Source organism: Taudactylus pleione, unplaced genomic scaffold (genome assembly GCF_031769625.1).
Source record: "Taudactylus pleione unplaced genomic scaffold, aTauple2 ptg001137l, whole genome shotgun sequence".
In the NCBI taxonomy this organism is placed as follows: Eukaryota; Metazoa; Chordata; class Amphibia; order Anura; family Myobatrachidae; genus Taudactylus; species Taudactylus pleione.
This window is the reverse complement of record NW_028285538.1, coordinates 5,340,706-5,364,962: the sequence shown is the minus strand read 5'-3', so window position 1 is coordinate 5,364,962 and position 24,257 is coordinate 5,340,706. Positions and strand designations below refer to the sequence as shown.

Sequence of the window (24,257 nt, the reverse complement as noted above, 5' to 3'; positions counted from 1 at the left end):
ATTAAAATATAGATAGAACAGTCAGTTGAAGACCTTTGCTTCCTGCCCACGCGTCCCAAAACTCTTTTGACGCATTTATATTTTTAGCTGGTCTGTTATTGTGTTTAAAATTACCAATACTGTGCGCTAACAACTGTTAACTGTTCGTGATGTTGATACATGTATCCTCTTAGCAAGGCTGCAGAATATGTCTCATTTAATTGCAGGGGGGATAATTAACAGTTGTTTTGTTTTCTTTTGTTTTTTTAATCTTTGAGTATATTAGATACAAGATTTCAGATTGCAATGCCACAAGAGTAACACACATTACCGAAAAGATGTATTATCATACAGTATATTTTTAATAAATTACTGTATATAGGCTTATTACTCAACATAAAAAATACTTTGGCCTGTTGCCAAGCATCTCCTAACGATCCACCTTCAGGGAACGAACCCCTGGTGCCTGACTTGTTATCTCCTGTACAACTGTTACACAGTGTCGCAGTTGCTATATAAAAGAGAGGGTGGATGGATAATTACAAACAGTGGTTTCCTTAAATCCTTACATTTTCCGTTCTGAGGGCTTCAGCACACATAGAACATTAATGCTCCATATTTGGGGCAGAGGGCCACCATATATAATAATGATTTATTGTATACTGCTGTAGTCAATAATGGAGCAGGGGTGACAGAGGATTTGGCTCTGGTAGCAGGGAAGCGAGCATCCCAACAAGTAGTGATTACTTGCATTATCATATGTGCATGCCATCATCTAACTCTGAATCCTGGACAAGTCGGCCAAATAGAAATATAGAGATGACGGAAGTAGGGCTTGTTGTGCCCCCTTATTCTGTCATTTTTTTATATATCAATTTAGCAGAAGAATTATGAGACCACTATGTAAAACTTAGGTTACTATAAGACTGTTTCGTAAGCAATCCCTGGTGTAGATTTTGCCACAGGGATCTAACAGGTTCCCAGTACATTAATAGGTGCAATCTCATATATTATACTTCATATCACAAAATGGCCGCCTTCACTGGGTATGCAAATCCCACTTGTTCATTTGCCATCATTCAACCACAGTGACCTTGTCTGCAGTTCCTCAAAAAGCTGTGTTACGTCAGCAGAATGAGAACATCTAACAATGGACTCTCCAGGACACCTGGCCCTCAAGCCCACAAATCACTATCAAGTACTTGTACCTCAAAGCTTTATTTTCACTATGAATTGAAAGGGAGGGACAGAATGAAATCAAAATTAGCTAGATTCAGAAAAGCTCACAGAGGATCCTCCCTTTATGAGATGAACAGTGGATTTTTACCTCCTTGAAATTATCGAACGCTGATAAAATAATTTCGTGCCCTCCGCGGACCAGGCATACGGCTGCGAGTAGCTCTAAGACAAGTGCTTTTGTTCTGTAAGAAAAAAAATAAATGTCAATAATCAATGAGAACAATGTGATAAATCAGCGTATACCTGGGTTACATGGTGAGTCCTGGCATTTAGAAGAAATGCAGTCAGTGTTTTAGTTCTTTCTGAAGGGCTAAATCAAATGCCAAATAAAGGTTGTGAGTTTATCTAATATAAACACTATATATACATTTGAGGTGTGGAGTGAATTCAATTCAAGACTGAACTGGTAGGGTGCGAAAATCTCAGCCAAGATTCAGGCTTTTATTCTGATTCATATGCAAGTTACCCGGAAACATAATTTATTGTAAAATGTGTGTTTTACATAGATTTAAATTACTAAAAAAAGAGAGTACTCCAAATAAATATAAATATATATATATATATATATATATATATATATATATATATACAGATATATATCAACACAATAGGGAAGTTCAGTGATTTACTCCTGGCGCACCCACAAGCATGCAGCACACAGGTCCACAGATATGGTACCGTGTAGCACGCAACTGTATGTGACCGACCTCACAAATACATGAATTTATATAAGTGAGGTCCGAGAAAAGCCCTTCCCCCACACACCTGCCAGGGCTGTAGGAGAAGGAAAGGGATAGGTATAGACTGACCGTAAGTAGAAATAAAGCACAGACAGTCAGCACTAGCAAAAGTCACATACAATGCAGAAAGTAATACTCACTGCACCTTGTCACTACAATCAACCTGCCCAGATTCAGTGTCTGGGAGGGCTATAGTGCTGTGTACGCTGTCCTAGCAGGGGAGAGGTACACAGGGGGACCGGTCCGCACACTGTCTGAGAGATCTATGATGCTGCAAGGGAAGATGGCCACCGGAGAACTCAGAGGAGGAATGGGCGAAAGATGAATGCAGCTCAGCGTCGCCAGACCCGAGCGGAAAGGCGCGCTGTGCTGAGGGGAGGAGCCGCTAGACAGGGAAGGCTGCCTCCCCTGGCTAGCATTTAACCCCTGGGACTCCGGTTCCCGCTGCCGGCAACTTACTCCCTGGTGGTCTAGTGGTCCCGCGGTGTATTCTTCCGGAGAGGGGGGCCCGCCGCCACTGCTAGCGCCTCCGGTCCGTCCCCAGAGACCGGAGGCAGCCGACAGCATATACCCGCGTCTTACCTGATCCCCGGCGCTCCCGCAGCAGTCGTGGGATTCCCCAGAGCCCGGCTAGTACAGACTCTGGGGTCCCGCCATGATCCCCAGATCTGTACTGGCGTCGCGGCGCCAGCGGGGTGCAGGAGTGGCAGCTTGGACGTCCAATGTACAGTCCGACGCTGCCGCTCTGAAAAGTCTTAAAAGTAAAATAAATTATAAAACTCATAAAATAAAATAAGCTTAGGTGCTGCTAACCACCCCCCCTGCGCTAAGGGCATCAACTACAACTGAGGTGCCTGTGGCTCAGGGGCGGGGTATAGAGGAGGATGGACCCAAGTGCATCCTTGGAGCAGCAAAAGCTTTAACTGTGTGGTGCCCATGGACCCAGATCCAGCTATATCCCAAGGTTAACCCTGTGGACGCTATGGACTTCGTAGAAACAGAGATAACAAAGGTAAGTTCTAACCATATCTCTTGTTTTACAGAATTGAATAGACTGGAGGGAAAAAATTGATTACCTGGGCCCGGGCTTGATGGAGGGGTCCGAGTCAGTTGCTGATGGGGACAAATGCTCCCCCATTGCAGCGTAAAGTGTTACCATGCCTCCGAGATTTGCCGCCTCCCCCCAAGTACCCGAGCAACATTCAGCTCTCGATGTCCTTGGGAAGGCTCTTAAACTGGTCATATATGCAAAATATACTGTAAGCTATTTTATTAGAGATTTCTCTGGGTCTTTCCGATCTTGCGTTGACTTTAAAAGTTCTTTTATTTCCATTTACTATATGATGACTGTGGAAACGACAAGCTGAAAGTGCTTACATACCTCTCTATAGAATTTATTGCTTATATTTATATTCAAGTTCTCAATCAGCTTAGGTTGCTGAGGTTAGAAGGGTCAGAATAATAATTTAAATGAGGTGTTGTCTTCAGTGGCTCAATTGAAGGGTTAATGAGTCAATTAAGCTTTTGGACCTTATAAAAAACAACTTCACAACTGATCCCACCGTCAGCTACTGGACCCCCACCATTGTTACCCCCACAACCCACAACACCCATTCCCTGCTGAGAGGTGGACAGAGATGAGATAGAGGGGGCGGGGGACAGAGATGAGGGAAAGGGGGGTGAGGGACAGAGGTGAGAGAGAATGGGTAAGAGAGGGAGATGGGGGGGGGGGCAGCAGTCCATGAAAACTAATTTTGGTATTAGTGGAACTCTCACAGATCTTCTAGGAGGGGATGATTTTGTATAAATCGTATATCCCTAAACAAATAGAGGGGACACAAGGATTCAAAACTAATGAAAATACTATTAAACTTGGTTGAACTGGTTTCCTTTTCATTTGCAGACATAAACATATTGACCTAATTTTGCCATATGGACAACTGAACTACCAGGCTTCCAGAAATGAATAAAAACCATGGCAGTATCATGTGGGTCTTTGTCAGCAATCAGACATAGAATGAACTGCTAATACACAAGCATCAGGAGGACATTCTGGTCATTACTAACCCCGGGTGCAATAAAAGAGAACATTCAGGAAATTGCTGTTTGCCTGCAGACAGAGGTAATGCAATATCGGACTTAACACATTAGAATTTGTCAGGCCCACACATTAGAGAGGATTTTAGTCGTGGGAACAATGATCACCTAATGGTGTTGTTACCTAGTACATAAACAGCTTAAATTGATCTCCACAGAAGAACTGGGTGTGTTTTTATTGTAATAAGCTCTATTTAGAAGCAGAGAAGGAACTAGTTCTGCTAATGAAATTATTTACTCCTAGTCTATAAAATAGGGGCTTTTACATTCCCATTGTCGAGGGACATTATTATAGATAGCAGCTTCCAAGTGATCTCCTAAAGTAAACCCCTTGCCTTCACACACTGGCAGCAACCATTTCTGTGATGTAACCATAGGTCGTTCTATCAATTCCATCTGAACAGGGGTACAAAGCAATGAGAGAGGCAAGTCAGATGCTTGGTTGCATATGGAGAGGAATCAGTAGCAGGATGATAGGAGTGATAGTGCCCCTGTATAGGTCATTGGTACGGCCTCATCTAGAATAATGGGGTAGATGTATTAATTGTCGATATGGGAAAGAAGTGGTATCAGCGTACGTTATGTACTAGTGTACATACAAGCTGTATTTAAATAGCCTACAAAGTATGTTCTTCTACAGCAGAACTGGACGGTCTCATTTCTGGTCTCTTTCCTATTTCCACCTTCACAATCTATACAACCCTATACTTTGGTAGGCTCATGGCCTTGCTGATATACGTTGTTCCCTATTGCCACAGATGTTTCTTAAGTATATGCTCACCTTGGGTTCTTATTGTTCAAACTAAGTGCAATCTCATTGACAGCGTGCGGATGGGACATGACCATGTTGAAACCATACTGCAGAAAGAAAAAAAGAATAGACAATTCCGTTATAAAGACTTTATGCCCTAAGTCATCAATCTGGCTAAGGCTAATGACACACAGTGCAGCGTTCAATACATATAGACCACCCTTATGGGCCAGGTGTCATAGGGAGGACTCTGACTATGCTTCAGTTACCGAGCCGTATTTATTACAATGTCTTGCTGTAGCACATATAACAGCGGGAACAGGAACTTGTTGCTAGACATACAGTCAGGTCCATAAATATTGGGACATTGACAGAATTTTCAGATTTTGGCCTCTATTCACCACCACAATGGTTTTGAAATTAAACAAACAAGATGTGATTTAACTGCAGACTTTCAGATTTAATTTGAGGGCAATTACATCCAAATAGGGAGAACGGTGTAGGAATTACAACAGTTTCAATATGTGCCTCCCACTTTTTAAGGGGCCAAAAGTAATGGGACTATCAACTCAAAAGCTATTTCATGGACAGATGTGGGCTATTCCCTGGTTATTTCATTATCAATTAAACAGGTAAAAGGTCTGGAGTTGATTCTAGGTGTGACATTTGCATTTGGAATCAGTTGCTGTCAACTCTCAATATGAGATCCAAAGAGCTGTCACTATCAGGGAAGCAAGCCATCATTAGGCTGAAAAATCAAAACAAACCCATCAGAGAGATAGCAAAAACATTAGGTGTGGCCAAATCAACTGTTTGGAACATTCTTAAAAAGAAAGAACGTACCGGAGAGCTCAGCAACACCAAAAGACCCGTAAGACCACGGAAAACAACTGTGGTGGATGACAAAAGAATTATTTCCCTGGTGAAGAAAAACCCCTTCACAACAATTGGCCAAATCAAGAACACTCTCCAGGAGGTAGATGTATATGTGTCAAAGTCAACAATCAAGAGAAGACTTCACAAGAGTGAATATAGAGGGTTCACCACAAGATGCAAACCATTGGTGAGCCACAAAAACAGGAAGACCAGATTAGAGTTTGCCAAACAACATCTAAAAAAGCCATTACAGTTCTGGAACAACATCCTATTGACAGATGAGACAAAGATCAACTTGTACCAGAGTGATGGGAAGAGAAGAGAAGGAAAGGAACTGCTCATGATCCAAAACAGACCACCTCATCAGTGAAGCATGGTGGTGGTAGTGTCATGCCGTGGGCATGTATGGCTGCCAATGGAACTGGTTCCCTTGTATTTATTGATGATGTGACTGCTGACAAAAGCAGCAGAATGAATTCTGAAGTGTTTCAGGCAATATTATATGCTCATATTCAGTCAAATGCTTCAGAACTCATTGGACGGCGCTTCACAGTGCAGATGGACAATGACCCGAAGCATACTGCAAAAGCAACCAAAGAGTTTTTTAAGGCTAAAAAGTGGAATGTTATGCAATGGCCAAGTCAATCCCCTGACCTGAATCCGACTGAGAATGCATTTCACTTGATGAAGACAAAACTGAAGGGAAAATGCCCCAAGAACAAGCAGGAACTGAAGACATTTGCAGTAGAGGCCTGGCAGAGCATCACTAGGGATGAAACCCAGCGTCTGGTGAGGTCTGTGCATTCCAGACTTCAGGCTGTAATTGCCTGCAAAGGATTTGCAACAAAGTATTAAAAAGTGAAAGTTAGATTTAGGATTGTTTAGTTTGTCCCATTACTTTTGGCCCCTTAAAAAGTGGGAGGCAGATATAGAAACCATTGTAATTCCTACACCGTTCACCTGATTTGGATGTAATTACCCTCAAATTAAATCTGAAAGTCTGCAGTTAAATCACATCTTGTTTGTTTAATTTCAATGCCATTGTGGTGGTGAATAGAGAACAAAATATGAAAATTCTGTCAATGTCCCAATATTTATGGACCTGACTGTAGCTCAATTTTACCTCAGCCCTGTTCTGACTTTAGAGGAGATGTATCAAGCTTTCTACCGAGGACAAGTGTAAAAGTTACCCATAGCAACCAAGTAGCTTCAAGCTACCATATATCAAGTACTTTCTATAAAATGATAGCTACTGATGCTGCTGATTGTTTGCTATGGGTGACTTCCCCGACTGTCCTTTTTAAAAGTTTGATACAGCTCCTTGTTAGTGAATATGCCCAAACAAAAAGCCGCTGGTTTCCAATATGACTCATGGAGCTACATCAATAGTGCATTGGTTACCGGTCTTCTACCGTGTTCAATATAAAATACTTACACTCACACATAAAGTTATTAACCAAACCACACCAACATACATCTCTTCACTTATCTCAAAATATCTTCCAACCCGACATCTCTGCTCTGCACAAGATCTGCGTCTCTTACAGGACTTTTCTGGGCTGCACCCACCCTGTGGAATACCCTCCCACACACAATAATACTTTCCACTAGTCTCCAAACATTCAAGCGTTCCCTGAAAGCTCATTTCTTTAGACAAGCTTATCAGATTCCAGAACCGCCCACATAACCATCATAGGGTAGTGATCTAATCACATCCCTTCTTACAGTCTGCACATACTCTCACATATTTTCACTTTCTTCATTTTCACATCCTCCTGACCCTAGGTCAACTTTCCTGTGTGACTGGATCATACAGCTCACCAATAACCTCTGCAATCTGGCTGGACCATTTGCAATATGTAGCACCTATCCTTGTGTATCAATACCTATGTCCCTAAAGATTGTAAGCTTGCAGGCAGGGCCCTCTTACCTTTATGTCTATCTGTTACTACCCAGTTTGGTTCTATTAATGTTATTTCCATTTGTAAAGCGCAACAAAATATGCTGTGCTATATACAAAACTGTTATTATTATTAATATTATTAATATTATTATTATTATTATTATTATTATTAATAGACCATTCTAAGGCAATAGCTGCTGTTATCTGCGCTGACCATCATAAGTCTGGTTACATCATGAAAGGTACAGTCATAAGCAAGTCTTTTATTCTGGGAAAATAAAACTCTTGATCATTTTCCCTAAATCCACAGGTATCGGATCTCATGGTTCAGTCGGGTGGCTTCAGTAGATAATTATTTGAGATGGTTTCTTAAATACCTAACCATATCTATAAACATCTAAGCTCATTAGTATCTGGCATTTTTAGGCTTCTAACAGCTTTTACCTCTTCAGGGCATGATTGTATCCTTTGTGTGGTAGTCATCTGTCAGGAGAACCCTATATGTTTTTTCCCTGAAAACCTACTTTTCTTTGTTCTGTTTTAGAGCCAACTCCTTAATGATGTTGATGATTTTTGCAAATGTGTCATCAAGATCTTCCAATGACTTATCCTAGACATAATTCCCAACTTTTATACTTCTGGATTTGGTGACGGCGTTTTCGTCTCTAGAAAGGGCCATGACCACTGCACATTGGGGGTGTGGCTGTGTTACATTGGTATATGGAGTTTCAGAGGTGCTGCCACCCGTCTATCAACACACACCTGTAGTGAGCAGGCCGCACTTCACTACAGTCCACAACAGACTCATTTAACACCCACACTGCCTGCTGCGTGTGGACAACATGCTTGACATATAGACACACAAAGCATTCATATAACTCTGATCCTACAGATGGGTGCTATGTGTGACTAGAAGGATGGACAAGCTTTAGTATTCCATCTGCAGCTGCATTACATCCCTCATGGTGCCCAGCAACATTTGACCGTCTCTGGCTAATCCATTAGTTTTGTCACAGTGATTTCATTGCCAGACTGATGGTTTTATGTAGCATGGAAGAGATGCAGATTGAGGCTTTTATAGCATATTGCATCAAAAACTTGGATAAAATCTCCTAAATACCAACAATGTATCCGTCAGAGAGAACTTTTGTAATGCAGCTCATTACAGACATCTACCATGGCACAATAATGAACCTCATATTGGGCCAGCATGCAAAAAATCTAATTTAGTTTTGCAGGATAAGATATTTAAATGATATTTAAGGAGTGGAGAGGCCATGTTTAGGGGGCATCCCTGGTTTACCGACCTCCGCAGAGCTTCTTTCCCTATACAGAAGTAGTTTACGGTAATCGGGAGCTGTATTCTACATGTGACACCATGGATTCCATACGGGAGTGATTACTTGTGCACAAATGCACATGTAGGCTAATAAAACTCTCGTAACCGGATTATAATATCAGGACAAACTGGTGAAGCAAACCATGATCTATGAAAAGTTCTCTCTACTTTAAGAAGACATTTGTTTCTGGGTATTATGGGGTCAATGTATTAAGCCTTAGGGGTACATTTACTAAGATCGGAGTTCTGTTTAAGAAGTGATGTTGCCCATAGCAACCAATCAGATTATACTCATTTATCTAGCACATTCTAGAAGATAATACCTGGAATCTGATTGGCTGCTATGGGCAACATCACTTCTTAATAGAACTCCCATCATAGTAAATTTACTTTAGAGAGAGACAAAGTGGCCGGAGATAAAGTACCAACCAATCAGCTCCTGTCATTTTTCAAACACAGCCTGTAAAGTGTAAAGTGACAGTTAGGAGCTGATTGGTTGGTACTTTATCTCCATCCACATTATGTCTCTCCAAGACTTAGTACATAGACCCCTTTTTCAGAAAAAGGTCAGTACATACCTGGTAATTCATGACCGCCCGCAAACACATGATGCAGACATGGACGTCGTCCTTTTTACACACTAATCTTGAGTTTTTCAGTGTCCGTCTGCTGGGCAGAGTATTATACCTGAAATACACGTTACATCAGATGTACAGTAGAAGCCAGTTTTCTGTTTATGGACAAAATTAAGCTGCTCTTCTGCTTTCATCACCAGAATAAATGACATTGCTTCCAAGAGACCTCAACAAGTGGCTTAATGGCCAAACACTATACAAATGGTAGAATATTGTTCTTAATACTTAATTATTGTTCAGAACTTATTTAGGCTCTTTCTGAATCCTGTTTAAGTTGAAAACTTGATAAATTGACGTATTGTATTGTTTTGTTTTTATACTAGTCTGAAAACTCTGATTACATTTTTTCCTGTACCCCTATGCCCACCTTACAAAAAAATAACCAACAATCTATATATAAAACAAAATAAAACAAATAACATGATTGAATACCTGCTTGGTATTACCAAACCTAGAGGGATATTTAGTACAGTAAAGCACAGTAACCAATCAGCAATGAGATTTCTAGTGACTGATGGTTCATGTGTTTCAGTGCAGATGTTGCACCTGAATACTGTATGCAGGAGTCATACACTGTGTATGTGTGTGTACATACTGTATATATGTCTAGAGCTAGTACTGACAAGTGCTTGGGGTGTGGAGACATCATGGCCCCCTTTGTGTAATGCATGTATCGTAGGATCGTTGCCATCCATTCCCAACTATTTTATTAGGGAAATGGTTGGGTTGTGTCAGTGCTCTATGCTCTTCCAGGAGCATGGTAGTGTTTCCCGAAATGTGTGAACAGAAAGTATATGTTTATACATACGCTGTATATATAAACTGTCTAAAAATACATACATACCTACCTATAGACGTGTGAGATGTTCGCATGTGCAGTTGAGTTGCGTGCACGGGATATATGCCTGTATACAGATTTGCACACCTTTATGCAGCCACACCACCCCTATCCATACGCTTGTTGAAACAGGCATCATCACTATCAGCAAGCATTTGCCTGAGCCCCACACCTGGTACAAGAGGTCTTTCCAACATCAGATTGGTCACTGCGTGTGCACAACACTGTATAGACCACAGGGCCTGATTCAGAGCTGAACGCTCTGACCAGAGCGCTTGCTCTGAATCAGGGCCCTCCTACCTTTTTTTGGAGCGTCCTCATGGACGCTCGCATAGCTGTGGGTTACCACCCACAGCTATAGCGAGCGTCCATGATGATGGTCGCGATGGTCTTGACCATCGCGACCATCGGGCTTGCGACGGAGACCCTGCGGTAGGGTCTCGCTGCCGCAAGCCCTGGAGTGATTTTGGCTCTATCAGAGCCAAAATCACTCCCACTGACATCACTAGTGATGTCAGTGGGGCCGGCTTCAGACGGTAGGCTTTCCCATGGGAACGCCTCCGTCTGGCAGGCACGCCCCCGGCACGCCCACCAAAGGGGGCGTGCTGTCAATCAACATCGACAGCACGCCCCCTTTGGTGCGAGACCCGGAGCGACGGCTTGGCTGTCGCAGTCCGGGTCTCGAGCATGCGCACGACGGAGCTCGCTCCGTCGTGTGCATGCGCAGTGGGGCAACATCAACCCGTTTGCGAGCGTCCTTTGCTCGCGAACGGGTCTGAATGACCCCCACAATCCCATCTACACACGTACGACACATCCTCCGGGCATAGGGCCTGATTCAGAGCTGAACGCTCTGACCAGAGTGCTCGCTCTGAATCAGGGCCCTCCTTCATGAAAATGGAGCGGCCTCCTGGACGCTCGTATAGCTGTGGGTGACCACCCACAGCATATGCGAGCGGCCAAAAAGATGGTCGACAATCAACATCGACAGCACGCCCCCTTTGGTGCGAGACCCGGAGAGATGGAAAGCCCGTCGCTCCCCGGTTCTCGCGCATGCGCACGACGGAGCTCCCTCCGTTGTGCGCATGCGCAGTGGGGAACATTGACCCGCTTGCGAGCGTACTGACGCTCACGAGCGGGACTGAATGACCCCCATTATGCTTATGTGCAAACCGCCATTGCCATGAGGTTACGCCCAACCAGCCACACGAGGTGTGGATCATTAGGTCGACAATAAAAAAAGGTTGACAGTGTATATGTCGACACCAAATGTCAACAGTCATTATGTTGACAGGGACAAAAGGTCAACAGGTGCAATATGCCAACACACAAAAGGTCGTCATGAATGTAGGTCGACATGTACAAAACATTGACATAGGAATGACCACAATCCCATCTACACACGTACAACACATCCTCCGGACATTATGCTTATGTGCAAACCGCCATTGCCATGAGGTTACGCCCAACCAGCCACACGAGGTGTGGATCATTAGGTCGACAATAAAAAAAGGTTGACAGTGTATAGGTCGACACCAAATGTCAACAGTCATTATGTTGACAGGGACAAAAGGTCAACAGGTGCAATATGCCAACACACAAAAGGTCGACATGAATGTAGGTCGACATGTACAAAACATTGACATAGGAATAGTCGACACAAAAAATGTTAGACACATGTTTTTGTGATCTAACCCTAATCTTCACCCTAACCCTCCCATTGGTGCCTAACCCTAACCATTGGGGTAAGTGCCAAACCGCCCCCCTAGTGCCTAACACTAACCCTTCTGTAAGTGCCTACCCCTAACTGTCCCCACTAGTGCCTAACCCTAACCCTTCGGTAAGTGCCTAACCCTAACCATTGCTCATTAGTTCCTAACCCTAACTGTTGGGGTAAGTGCCTAACTCTAATCGTCCCTCCTAGTGTCTAAGCCTAACCCTCTGGTAAGTGCCTAACCGTCCCTCCTAGTGCCCAACCCTAACCCTCCGGTAAGTGCCCAATCCTAACCTTAAAAAAACAAAACAATGTGTCAAGCATTTTTGTGTCAACCATTTCCAAGTTAACATTTTTGCTTGTCGGCCGAAACCAATGTCAACCTTCTGTGTGTCGACATTTTGTATCTTTCGACCAATTTAATGTCGACGAATTTGGTATCGACCTATTGCTTGTTGACCTTTTTTTACAGTCAACTGAGTTGCCTATGACTCAGAAAAGCCTAAAGTTTCTCATAAATGTGTAACGCTAGGCCACAGACCAGCGCTAGAAATTGCATGATCCGTACACAAAACAGAGTTCTGTGTAACCCTGCATCAGCCCCATGGCTACCAACTGTGACTAATATCCAAGAGCACGTTTAAATAATTTTTCCTTAGAATTTTTTGTCAATGGAAATGTCCTAGTTTACTCTGCAACATTTCTATTTTTCTGCAGCTTAACTGTAAATGCAAATTTCCACATTTATTCTTGTTCTTTATGCTTTACAATTATTATTTACTGAAACGGCATATTCAAGAATGCAAAAAAAAGTGCACTATAATCATTTTACATGGAAGATGATGAGGATTATAGTACTAACACATTAGCTAACACGTTAGCTGCCTGGGTGCACTGACTCACCAGCAAAGTGCCCCACTAAACAGAGAAGTAAAGTGCCCCGCTATACAGAGAAGTAAAGTGCCCCACTATACAGAGAAGTAAAGTGCCCAACTATACAGAGAAGTAAAATGCCCCACTATACAGAGAAGTAAAGTGCCCCACTATAAAGAGAAGTAAAGTGCCCCACTATACAGAGAAGTAAAGTGCCCCACTATACAGAGAAGTAAAGTGCCCCACTATACGGAGAAGTAAAGTGCCCCACTATACAGAGAAGAATAGTGCCCCAATATACAGAGAAGTAAAGTGCCCCACTATACAGAGAAGAATAGTGCCCCAATATACAGAAAAGTAAAGTGCCCCACTATACAGAGAAGTAAAGTCCCCCACTATAGAGAATAAAAGTGCCCCGCTATACAGAAAAGTAAAGTGCCCAGCTATACAGAGAAGTAAAGTGCCCCGCTATACAGAGAAGTAAAATGCCCCACTATACAGAGAAGTAAAATGCCCCACTATACAGAGAAGTAAAGTGCCCCACTATACAGAGAAGTAAAGTGCCCCACTATACAGAGAAGTAAAGTGCCCCACTATACAGAGAAGAGTGCCCCATTATACAGAGAAGTAAAGTGCCCCACTATACAGAGAAGTACAATTCCCCACTATACAGAGAAGTAAAGTGCCCCACTATATAGAGAAGTAAAGTGCCCCACTATACAGAGAAGTGCCCCAATATACAGAGAAGTAAAGTGCCCCACTATACAGAGAAGTAAAGTGCCCCGCTTTACACAGAAGTAAAGTGCCCCAATATACAGAGAAGTAAAGTGCCCCGCTATACAGAGAAGTAAAGTGCCCCACTATACAGAGACGTAAAGTGCCCCACTATACAGAGAAGTAAAGTGCCCCACTATACAGAGACGTAAAGTGCCCCACTATACAGAGAAGTAAAGTGCCCCACTATACAGAGAAGTAAAGTGATGAAAGGAAGAACAGCTGATTATGTTTTGCTGGTTTCCCAGTCATACTAATAACGACAAGCAGACAGCCTGTGGTTGCTCTCTGTCAGAGCACTGGAAATAATGTAATAGTCATAATGCTACATAAGTCATGTAATTACTGTGGGAAACATTTGACGCCTAATCCACACTGACACTTATCCATACGCGCTTTCAGGCAAGATGTACATTTGCCTTGAAGATGAAAATGATCCCACCACAAAAATGTTTATGTAAAAGTTAAAATTACAAAGTGTTTTTGGCATGTCCAATATTAATGTAAACTAACAAAAATCAATTAATAAAGTAAATTGTTATTCCAATTAAGTTATATGTATATGGAGCATCTGATATCTACAGTAAGGCTCTAACAAATCTGATCAAAGGAAAAAAGTGGGAATAGTTTGGTGACGATTTCAAACCTTCCCATGAATCTGATTGGTTGGTAACACCATCCAGTCAGTGACGCCTAAAGCTGGGTACACACTTGTCAATATATTGCTCAATCGTTCCACGAACAATATATTGTGATCGCATGGGCGAGTGTGTACACCCGATATGTCTGTGAACGACGTTGTTCACAGACATATCAGGTCGCCCTGCAGCACAGCCTATATATCTTGCAGATATATCAGTACGTCTTTCTGTGTGTACAGGCAACCTGCCGACTGCCCGTACACTGGCATATAGATAGAACTTGCATAAAAATACCAGACTGATATTACTTCACAAAGCCGTCCTCAGCCTATAGTTATTATAAAACACAAGTGTGTGACTCAAGGACAGAAAGAAAAGTGCAGAAACACACAGAAACCAATTACACGTTGGTTTCCGCTGTTGCAATACATTATTAACACTAATTGCCGACTGCTTGCAGTGGGTTACCACAAATGTTCACTTTCGCATGGTTATAAAAGTGGATATTTTAAATTCCGATAATTTATGTGAATAATAATTTGTAAATTTTACAGCTTGCTTTATTCATTTTGTGTCAACTTTTATTTCATGTTCAGCAGTCCTATAAAAATGTAACACATCACTGATTAATAGATTGGAAAATTATGTCATGAAAAGTATTAAACTGCTGGAAATTTCGGCTAATGTCTTTACCTCTGATCTTCTTTAATTATTATTATTATTATTTGTATTATTATTTATTATTATTAACAGTATATAGCACCAGCATATTCTGTTGCTCTTTATAATTGGGAATAAAAATAAGTAATAAAACAGGACTGGGCAATGACAGAGAAACCTCTAATCTTCCTTTAATAACATAATTAGTGGCAGCAGCTGTTCATTTGTTAAAAGTTGTGTGTGCACATTGATATAAAATGCATCTAACATTCAGTAATCATGCTATAATTAAAGTTTGATACACATCAATATTTTATTTACGTATTACTGTATATACTGTATATAGCACATTATTCATCTTCCTCTGAGATGCTCAGGCACATCAATAACTGCTCAGGCAAATGTCATTTAGTTCCTGGATTTTTATTGAAAATCTGAAATTCATCAATCGTTCTGTAGGATATGAATACAAGGCGAGCTCCCTGCTTCCTACCACCCACTGGCAGAACGCTGAGAACTGCCCCTGGTTCTGTGACTTTATCACCACCTTGTCTGTAATGTACTTGTCTGTCTTCCTCTGACTGATCATTAAACAAAACTCAGGGTTTGATAATGATGAGTCTCAGAGACATAAACTGACAGTAATATGGGCGATTGGAACATCATAGCAAATAGATGAAGAGCCATTTTTTGGTAGCGGTTGGGCTGCTGGAGTTGACATTTCCTGCAATATACTGCAGACTAGAACTAATTACTTCTCATTTTGATGATGAGTCATTATCTGACTGCGGACGGACAGTTTCTGTTCCTTGCACGGACCCGTGGTTTAAGCAGTTTCCACAATACTACAGGAAAATAAAGTACTTCTTTTTTTTCTATTAATTTTAGCTCCTTATTTTATTTTATTTATTTATTTTTTGCTCTTCACATGCCCCCAGTGTGTGTTTATTTTCCAAAAACAGAAGTAAGTTAAGCTGGGTACACACTATAAGATCCGTCGTACAATATATCATTCCGTTGCGGATTGGAACGATACTGCATTGTCCCATCTGCTTTACTGCACAGAAACGGGACGATGCAATGAACGGTGCCATCCTGTAACATGCAGCATGGAACAATATATTACGCGGCCGTACACCTGTTCCTGCAGTGTGTACGGCGCAAGCGGTATATCCTTACATCGTATTGTTCCATTGTTGGGTACACACATCGTATAGTGTGTATGTACCAGCTTTAGGTTTTATAGTTCATGGAATTTGCGCTGCCATGGCCCCCATACAGGGCAGGGGCCAAGGCAAACTACCCAAGGAGAACGATCAGGTTCCAGACTGTGAAAGGCAAAAATAAACAGGAGCATTTATGTATTGAGGGCGGGATGTACTAAGCATCACATCCACGATGCGGTACATAATGCAGTTGATTACCGCGGCATGTACCTAGAATATCGCAAAGGACAGCTCTCCCAACAAGATCTGTCCTTTGCAATGGCTCCGGACAGAGGGACTTCCACGTTTAACACCCAGAAGGCCGCGGGGGGTGATGGGAGGGATCCGATTGGATCCCTCTCAGGAGAGGCATCCCGAAAAGAAGCCCATAGGCTTGTATTGGGTAACGCCACCATCCCGGTACTTAGTACATATAGGGTATGCGGTAAAACCCAAAAAAACTGCGCTTTACCGCATTTTCCTCTTTAGTACATGCCGCCCTGAGTGTCTATATGTTTTGCAGTTAGTAAACTACTTTATCTGTATGAAAACAACACAGAAGGAAGCCACAAAAGTAGACTTAGTAAAAGTTGCAGAGAGGCATGTAATGTACAGTACAAGTCAATAAAATAACCTGAAGGTGAACCTTAAATTTCAATAATAAAATATATAAAGCTCTCCGGGATAATTCCACGTTTGTAAAAGACTCCTCTGGAGGAATCTACCATCGCGCACAGTGTCAACTTCAGGAACCAGCTGCGGGAAAGTGATCGGAAGAGCTCTCTCCTGTGACTAAAACCTCCATAGACTTAAAGCCATTTGTGTAAGTACCATAGGTGCATGGGGTGCAGCTACTATGGGGCCCAGAGCTGAGGGGGGCCCATCTTTCTTGTCACAGTTACATGTGTTATATACTGTACAGTTTTCACCATTGGGTAGTACATAGGGGTCCTTACACACTTTTGCTATGGGGTCTTCAAATACCTAGTTACACTCCTGCTTAAAGCGGTTTATACCGTCTGAGTATTTTTTGGGGAGTTCCCATAGATAATAATGGGGACTGTGGTCTGCGGTGCTAATTAGACTTCTGTGAAATCTCCTGCATTAGGCTCTAAGTACATAGCAACAATTAATAATATTATGCGGAAACTGCAGTCTCTTCATCATTTTATGGAGATTAAAATATGCTTGATAAATAGGCCCCTAAATCATTGCTAAACATAATAGTGCAGCCAATTCCACACAGACAGTGAACATACGTTTTCAGGTACTATCTTCTTGTGGTACAATTGCTTTTACAAACTAGTTATTTGGTTGCAAATATTTGTGCTGGGTCACAATGAGTTGACGCTAGGATTTCAACTGCGGTCTCCATCAAATCTCTGAGTGTCACTGTTATATGTTATATGGAGTTCTTACCCACTGAGCCCATAAATCTGTTATCTTTATTATGGAATAGAAACTGAAAGCAAGCTTATGATTGGTTACTATTTGCAGTTCGATTTTCTTAAATATATCCCATTGTGTTCTGATTTCGGTTTACTGAAACTTTCAGGGAAGAGCTCAGTAAGGCATACGTGAAGAGTTTTGTGTCCAAATGATATTTTATGGCAAGTTTCCAACTCATAAAATAAATATTAATCATAGTTGCCTATTCTCCGGGAATGCCAGCATGACTCCCAAATTAGGAGGGCACCTCATGGACTTCAGAGAGCCGTCAAGGAGTACTTACCTGCTGTAAGGTAGACAGGACCACTACACAAACTGCAGTATGAAACCCCACTCACCATGATAATCACCTAGTGGCAGATCACGTCATCACGCCCCTGCCACTACTGGTGGTTTGCCGTGGCCATGGCTTCATACAGGATTGTCCTATCCACTTTTTATTGGACTCCCCCTTGGCATAGCTGCTGGCTTTTTACCCAAACTCCCCGGGAGATGAGTGAGGGGCAGGCCCATTAAGAAGGTGTGTGGGCCATGCCGCAGTGAATGGTGTAATCGCAGCCCCAACATCCCATGTACAATGCCAGGATTCGCTTCATGTTGCTCCGGCAAGGCTACAAACACACAATCCCCAACAAATTGCATCATTGAGCCCCCGGACCACCCACCGCTTTGTGGGATTTGGAAGTCTCCAGACATTACGTAAGAATGGGAACAAACACACCTCTGCTTGATGATGATAAGAAATTGCTGAGAAGCACAATAAGCAGCTATAAATATAAAGCAATGTTTGTAGTATAATTTGCAAAAAAAGGTACAAAAAGCCAAACAGCTAAATTTCCTGGGGAAAATAAAGGTGGTAAATGAACAATTTGCAGAACTTCTAATATGCAAAAAAATGTGATGTTTCAGTGTAATGTCCTTTTGTAGAAATAATAGATCCTGCTACATTACTGTAATCGCATGGAGAGCGTTATTTGCTAAGACATTATGGGCCTGATTCAGACCCGGACGCTAAGCCGCGATCGCTCTCGGCAAAAAGGGGCCGGGTATGCAAATTCCGCAATCGCACTGTGTGGCGTAAGGATGCCCTCTATGTCTTAGAGAACGACGGCAGTGAGTGAACGCAGGTGTATAAAGATGCCCACTTTCCTTTCTAAACACACGTCATCTCCATGAAGTGTATGAATAATCGGGAACATCGAGAGCCATCGGTGCTGCACACAGCTCTTGAGGTAGCTCCTACCCTGCCGCAAGCACTGCGATCAGTGCTGACTGAAATACAACCAGGTGACGTGTACAATGACGCCTCCATGCTAATGATGGACGCCATTTAAACGCCGTTTTGACGCCCAGACACACCTGCGTTCGCACCACCACTCCCCCGTTCACAAGCACCTTCCCCTGTTACCACCCACAAACGGCGCTATCTGTCACTCAAGGTAGCGCTCAGTCTTTGTGCTACGAGCACACGATTCCCGATCACAGTGTCTGGCTCACGCACGCGAACTGCGATGCTACGCATGCGCACAATGCAAACCATCGGCAGCTACGGACGAACGCTTCTTAGCGTCCGGGTCTGAATTGGGCCCTATGTTGCAAGTGAAGATCAGTAGAACAAGGAGATTATAATCTCAGCCACTTGTGTGTAACATAGAATGAACACTACATCCATATACTGTAACCACCGGCAGCTTATCTCTAATTCAAACAGAGACATAGCAATAATGACATTTTAGGGCAATCATCCATAGTCATCATGCCAATCTGATCACTCAGTAATGCGTGTGCATGACATGTATTTCCTGTATGTGGTAACAAGCAGTAGGACTGATGCAGAAATTCCTGGAAGTACAACTTCCACTGAGTCACTGGCTCACAGAGTTGAAGGTTGGAAACAGAGTGCACTGAGGTTTACAGCCTTAAAATATGTCCTCAGGTTACAACAACTCTGCATTATCAATAGGAACGGCCATGAAGATAAAATTTTTATATATATGGTATTTACAGCACAGCTACCAGGAGGCTTCAGTTTATAACAAGGCGATGATACAGTAGTTGGCTGCAACACAGTGATTACCCTGATGCCCATAACGGGTAATTAGTGGCCAAGCCCAGGACTTTCACCACCTGCGACAAGGTGATATGTCCCTGATAGAGATCACCTTAACGCGTCGGGATCCTTTCTATCTTGGCAAAGCTGGCACTATGAATCTCTGTTCATTTCAGTTGTATTACACAGGTGAAAGCACAAAGCATCTTTCCTCTTAGTGCATACCTACAGTACTAAGGTAAGGCACTGCTGACACAGGATTTATTTGCTTTTTTTTTTTAGAGGGTCAAACCACTAATGTGTATACATTCTAAAGGGGAACTCCATCTTCACATTGAGCCGTGCCCTGATCATTCATTTTTCCTAGCACAATAAACAGTAATCGCTCTGGAACGCTCAATGTCAGTTGAGTTTTCTGCCAGCTGCCTGGCTGAGGAAAATGGTTTCCCCTGGCCACAAAGGGAAGTTATTTAGAAGTTAGTAAAAAACCCAATAAGTAGCATACTTGCCGACTTTTACCCAGGCCTCCTAGACTAGGTCCAGCAGGGAGGTGCAGGAGTCATGGCCTAAGTCCCAGATACCGGTTTGAATGAATGACAATAAAAAAAGGTCAACACTCAAAAGATCAACAATAAATGTCGAGAGTACAAATAGGTTGACATGGTGATTAAATCAACCATCATTCTGTAGCATGTATGTAGATCGACAGAGTTAAATGGTCAACACAGAAAAATAAAAGGGTTGCCATTTAACATGTTGACACTAAAATGTTGACACATATTTTTCATGATTTTTAGGATTAGGCTAAAATAACAACAAAACAAACAACCGTGTGATGACATTTTAGTGTCGACATTTTAAATGTCAACCTTATGAATGTGTGGACCAGTGGCGACTCCAGAGGTAGGGCTGCAGCTCTGTCCAAAATTCAAATAGGGGTGCTACACCAGCATCCACCCCAAACGCTGCCAAACAGCACCGGCCGGGACTCGCTGGCAGTTGGTGTGGCTCCATTATTTGAATTTTGGACTGTGCTGCAGCCCCACTTTTGGAACCGCACTGGTGTTGACCATTTAACCCTATCGACCTACATACATATCTACAGAATTATGGTCAACCTATTGACCATGTTGACCTTTTTTTCTGTCGACATTCAGAACCAGTTGACCTTGTGGTGTTATCCTTTTGAATGTCGACCCGTATGATGTCGACCTTTTATACCACTCCCCCATGCTCGCCCCTCCCTGTACAACGGCGCATATGTGCAGTGGGAGAGGGGCCTTGATGATGCAATTCACCAGGAAGTGGTTATTACCACAAACCATTATACAAAAACATAAAAACAATAATATATATATATATATATATATATAATATATATATTTATATAATGTGCTGGAGAAATTCGTCAGGCTTTGGCCCGTATTCAATTAGCCATGAAAAGTCCGGAACTTTTCGCCTGTTGTACTTTCCGCTGCATTCGCCTGTTTGGGACGCAAATTTGCAGCATGCCCGTCCCCGTGTTTCGCGATATTCAATTACAGGACACGCGCAAACGCATATAGGCGAATGCATAACACGTAAAGTACTGAATAGATTCGGGGAATCAGGCTGTACCCCAAAATAAGACGCTCTGACACTGGAAATCATTACAGATGTGTCCTATTAGCACTTATAAACATACTTTGTGTCCTTAAGTTTTGTTAAAAGCTTTCTAAATGCTTTTTGTAAAAGTAGTGAAGACTGATAGAAAACAGTATTTTTGAGGAAAATAAGTAGCCCAGTGAAATTCGGGGTACTTGAAAATAGGAAGCACTCGGGAAGCTGACTGCCTATATACCGGCAGCCGGCTTCCCGACTGTCTTATCCCGGCATGGGTGAAATGCCGGGCGTCTAGATGTAGACGCCCGCATTTCCCCGACGCCGGGAGGCCGGCGCCCGGCATCACGATCGTAGTGATGCCGGGGGCGCCGCGAGCGAACAGCCGCAGGGGGGGAGGGTTAGGTTTAGGGCTCCCGGGGGGGACTTAGGGTTAGGCTAGGGGGAGGGAGGGTTGGGGTTAGGTACCCCTGGGGGGGACTTAGGGTTAGGCACCCCCCCGGGGGACTTAGGTTTAGGTAGCGGGGAAGGGGGTGGTTAGGGTTAGGCACTGGGGGGGAAGTTAGGGTTAGGCATCCCTAAGGAGGGTTAGGGTTAGGGGGGTTAGGTTAGTGGATACTTACCTATCCATGATCGGGATTTCCAGCGCTGTCGGGCTTCCGCTGCGTCGCACTCTCCTCCTGTCGGGCTGCCGCTGACGGGAATCGAACCGCCGGCCATGCGGCCGACGGTATTTCATACCCATTCCCTTGAAAATGGGTGCTAGCATTTTGTCTCTAAAGTGCACTTTTAAAAAATCCACCAGCTGCATGCACCTGCGATCCTAAAAATACCTGTCCCATCCATACTGCCCCCCAAGAAACCTAGTTTTTATCCTTGTCCTCCAACCTTTTACTTTTTCGCCCCAAAAAAGACTTGTCTTCTGAGTTAAACTTTTCTTTTTCTGCTGATCTGTCCTTTTGGGGGGGGGGGGGGGGGCGCTTCAGTGTCCAAAGGGTTCTGAATCAACTCCCCACATATGCACACCAAAATAGAGATTTTGCACTTTTTTCTGCCTGCCATTCATTGGAGAAACTTTTCCACCTATTCCAGTGCATTGAGGTTCCATCCTGGAATTGAATTTGGAGATAAGACACAAACAGGCGAAAAGCGGCAATAGGCGGAACTTTTTCGCCGAATACGGCTTTTCGCCTCTAATTGAATCCCGCCCTTAGAGGCAGTGTCAACCAGTGGTTCTCCACCATCGATGGCCTGGAGTCATAGATGAAACTATCGATCATTCCCAGCCGATGGTTGCAGACCATTCAGGTCTACCAACAATGGTACCATTGATTGTTAACCCACCGATGGCCATCTCTACTTTATGGGGAGGCTTTTACTCTTTCCCCCTGATCATCTCCACGCTCCTACAAAGTCAGACACAAAGTGATTTCATGGCGTGAGTTCCCCAAAGTGGAATGTGAACTTGCACCTACGTAGTCCCAACCAGTAGAGATACCTACAATTATACACTTTCATAAATGAATGTTATAGCCTAATCAGGGTACTGTGTGCCTAGCACAGCATGCTGGGTAAACTAGGTAATCAGTACCTGAAAAAACATAGGATATCATTCCCTGCTGTAAGCCATAAATATATGATTAGGTCTTAGTGACACTTTCCTTTTAAAACCAAGGCAGCAATCCATAATATAATGTCAGCACCCAACACATGTTGTAAATGAACCTTAAACTATGGCCGTTAATCATCTAGGGATCTTTGCTACGCTGCACTTTAGAGCCAAGGCATTCTTCTCTCTCAATACATTGTTTCCATACATCAGCAAGTACGTGGGCGCATCTATTGAGCTTACTGTACACTCATGTACAACAGTAATGTACACTTACTTGCACATGTAGACTCTTCAAATAGTTTAGTTCATAGAAGTCATGCAATTTGTGAGAAAAAAAGCATTTTATACAAATACTGACTTCTGGAAAATTATAGAAAAAACAAACACCTGAGAGAAAACCAGCACTGAAGGCAAACAGATATTTTAAAGTGTCCCTGTCACAAACGCAGGGAGCAGCCATTTTATAAGCTGTACCAACACTATCCTTCCTCCACTATATTATGCAACACTATTCAGATAATGGGCCTGATTCGCAAATAAGAAAATATGCTAGTGTCTGCCGAGGCTTAGCCGAGCATAGGGACGCCCACTGCTGCCTTCTCATATCCAGCCGATGATGTGCATCAACATAAACATAGGGAAAATCGACACACATCGGGCAGCCACGCAGCTTCATAGTGAAGTCTGACCAGTCTCAAACACTGCGTCTCTCCTGGCACGCAGAAAGCTCTCATGCTGCGAGGGAGATGGCAATGGCTTATTTATGCACGCCCATGAAACATCGTTTATACGGTCAGACACGCCTGCGTTTCCTCAGCCACCACCCCATTACCTCCCCCAAATGCTGACTTCCTGTCACTCACTTTGCGAGTGAACCCTATGTGTGAGCATAATCGCAAATCAATCCTGCGGTTACACACATGCGCAATGGCTAAAAAAAATCGCTCAATCTGCGTTAATATCAGCATTGTGTAAATCTTTGAATCAGGCCGAATGCTGGTCATTTGCATCCCTGCTCCATGAAGTGCCTATCATACACAATTATACACTAGGGTCAATTTTAGTGCTAAAAAATAATTAAACTACCAGTATATTTTTGAAGTGTGAGAGAAAACTGATGCTCTCAGTGGAAACCCACACAAACAGGGAAAACATATAAACGCCACAGATATAGGGTTCTAGTCAGGAGTCGGTCTCATAACTCCTTCACTAACAATGCTAATCACTGTGCCACCATGTTGTCCACAGTAGCATAGAATGGAGAAACCCATGCCTGAGTTATG

General features: G+C 42.9%; 1 protein-coding gene across 1 annotated transcript in view; it reads right to left on the bottom strand.

Moving 5' to 3' along the window:
- Positions 1-24,257, bottom strand: part of FMNL2 (formin like 2) — a 348,984-nt gene that overhangs the window by 125,853 nt on the left and 198,874 nt on the right. The window contains 3 exon segments of the mRNA XM_088462017.1: positions 1,307-1,400; positions 4,837-4,913; positions 9,503-9,611. Coding sequence (XP_088318143.1) covers positions 1,307-1,400; positions 4,837-4,913; positions 9,503-9,611 — 280 coding nt within the window.